We start from the raw sequence: 2,408 nt of genomic DNA on the forward strand, positions 1-2,408 counted from the left end.
CACACACACACTCATGCGCATGTGCCGCTTACCTCTCCTTCTGGGGAGGTGAGTGCTGCCTCTTTCCTCCGCCTGGCCTCTTTGGACTCCTTCTCTGTCTCTCGAACCAGCTGCTTGATGAATCCCCCAGGGATGACAGAGAACAAGGGAGGTGGGGAGGATGGAGGGGGGCTCTTGTCCTCTTCTCGAATCTGTGTGTGGAGAGAGCTGGGAGTGAACTTGCAGGGCCAGGGTCCCCTCCAGACAACCTATGATACAGCCTGGGGTTGTGTAGGGGACAGCATGGGAGGAAAGCGGAAGGGCTCTGAGGGACTCCAGGAGGCTGAGACAGCATGGGGAGAGAGAATGGATAGGGCCCGGACAGCAGCAGCTACACAGGTGGTGTGACTTCAGCCTCAAGAGTCTCCTCAAACTGTTGAAGCCACAGGGGCTTCCTCCTGCTCTCAAGGCAGTTTTTGGGATGTCAGGATGGATGGATCACACACGGGTTCCCCTGCCCTAGTGCTTCTGGCCTCAAGGGGGCACTGGGGAAACTCTAGGAGAGGATGCCTTTCCCACCTATTGCAGGGATACTCCCAGGGTGCACTGCACTCTAAGCTCACCTCTGTGGTACCTTCTAGTTGCTTAAAGAAGCCTCCTGGGGTCTTAGACTAAGATAATAATTGTTCCTGTGTGCCAAGACCGCATAAAGTGGGAAGACGCTTAGCCATAGCCGATGCAGCTGGCTTTCCTATCTGTGTCTATGCACTTAGCAACCATGGACCAAAAAATAAAAGTTTGATAAAAAAAAAATAAAAGCACCTATACAAAGGGAAGAAAAAAGATAGGAAGGGAGGGAGGAGAAGAGAAGAGAACAGGGGTGGGGGAGACAGAGACAAAGGGCCCCTTAGGGGATCCTATGAAAAATGTAAATGGGAAGAGATGGGTAACCAGGGTAAGAGCCCTTTTCCAGTTCTCTGTGGTGACCAGAGAAGGTCCACAGAAACCCTCAAACATTAGACTAGAGGCCAACAGCCCACCTCTGTCCCCCACCCCTCCACCTCTGCTCCTTCCACCCACCCAGTGCTCATTAGGCTGCCATGGGGTGTAGATGGGGAGGCTGTACCACCATCACTCTCAGCCTCCTGCTTAGGAATGAGAAAGGGCAAGGCTGGGGGCAGGTGTGGAAGGAGGCACCAGGCTGGGCCTAAAAGGACTGGCCAGGCCATGGAGGCAGTGGGCTGTCACTCTGCCTGAGGCGGGAAGGTGTGATTCGGGCCACCCAGGCCATGGCCCATCTTGCCAGGGTAGTGTCCAGCCCCATGACCACAGCCCCCCAAACACCACTTTCCTTCTGCTCCCACAGGGCAAGGCGTGATGATATGGCCATGGTGGCACAGCTGGCTGGACTGCAGGTGATGAGACCAGGTTATGCTCCTGAGGCTGGCACAGAGTGAAACTTTACAGGCTCGTGGAGAGCACCAGGTGAGTGGACAGAGGCCTGACACACTGGCACAGAGGAGAGAAGAGAGAGACTGGTTAGAACCGGCTCTCACCACTGCCAGCACCATATGGGAAAGCAACAAAACTGTCCCATCCTCTACTATGACAGTCATTTATCCCCATGAGAGTGCCCAGCAGTAAGGCCCCAGATACACCACAGACAGTGTGTAAAATTCCCTACCTTTCAACTCCACACCATAGCACCACATTGAGGGAGGAACACACATGGTCTTGTGTCTCTGTGTGTGTGTGGGGGAGGGGGTGCTCCTAAGCACTTACACAAAGGCCATGCCTGCCTAAGCAGCATGGAGATGGAGTTCCAGAAGAGTCAACTTAGCTCAGGATGGTGGAGATGAGAGGAGTTTCAGCTGGAGGGTCATACAAAGGAATTTTCTGGAAGGCATGGAGTAACCCATATCCTGACCCAAGTGATTTACACATAAAATCCATCTTACAAAACCATTTAAGATGGTCATTTGATTCAAAATCCTAGCGCAATTCTTCACAGATGTTGAAAAAGAAAAATCAGTATTTAGCTTCATATTGGAACACACAAGCGCGCGCGCGCACACACACACACACACACACACACACACACACGATAGCTAAAACAATCCTAAATAATAAAAGAACTGCTGGAGGTGTCACTATCCTGACCTCAAATTTTACTACAAAACAGTAGTAATGAATACTTCATAATATTGACACAAAACAGATATATTGATCTGTTGGATCAAATTGAAGATTCAGACATAAGCCCACACACCAATATATACCTGATTTTTTTTTTTTTTTTTTGGTTTTTCGAGACAGGGTTTCTCTGTATAGCTTTGGAGCCTATCCTGGTACTCGCTCTGGAGACCAGGCTGGCCTCAAACTCATATATACCTGATTTTTTTTTATAAAGAATAAAAAAAATACACACT

General features: G+C 50.2%; 1 protein-coding gene across 1 annotated transcript in view; it reads right to left on the reverse strand.

The window, feature by feature from the left end:
- The window catches only part of Myo18b (myosin XVIIIB), a 180,529-nt gene extending 179,160 nt beyond the window's left edge, over positions 1-1,369 (reverse strand). The window contains exons 1-2 of the mRNA XM_035444166.1: positions 1,322-1,369; positions 33-191 (exon numbers count right to left, since the gene is read on the reverse strand). Of these exons, the coding sequence (XP_035300057.1) occupies positions 33-191; positions 1,322-1,369 (207 nt within the window). The remainder of the gene's footprint in view (positions 1-32; positions 192-1,321) is intronic.
- Between the last annotated feature and the right edge of the window lie 1,039 nt (positions 1,370-2,408).

This window comes from Cricetulus griseus, chromosome 4 (genome assembly GCF_003668045.3).
Source record: "Cricetulus griseus strain 17A/GY chromosome 4, alternate assembly CriGri-PICRH-1.0, whole genome shotgun sequence".
NCBI lineage: Eukaryota > Metazoa > Chordata > Mammalia > Rodentia > Cricetidae > Cricetulus > Cricetulus griseus.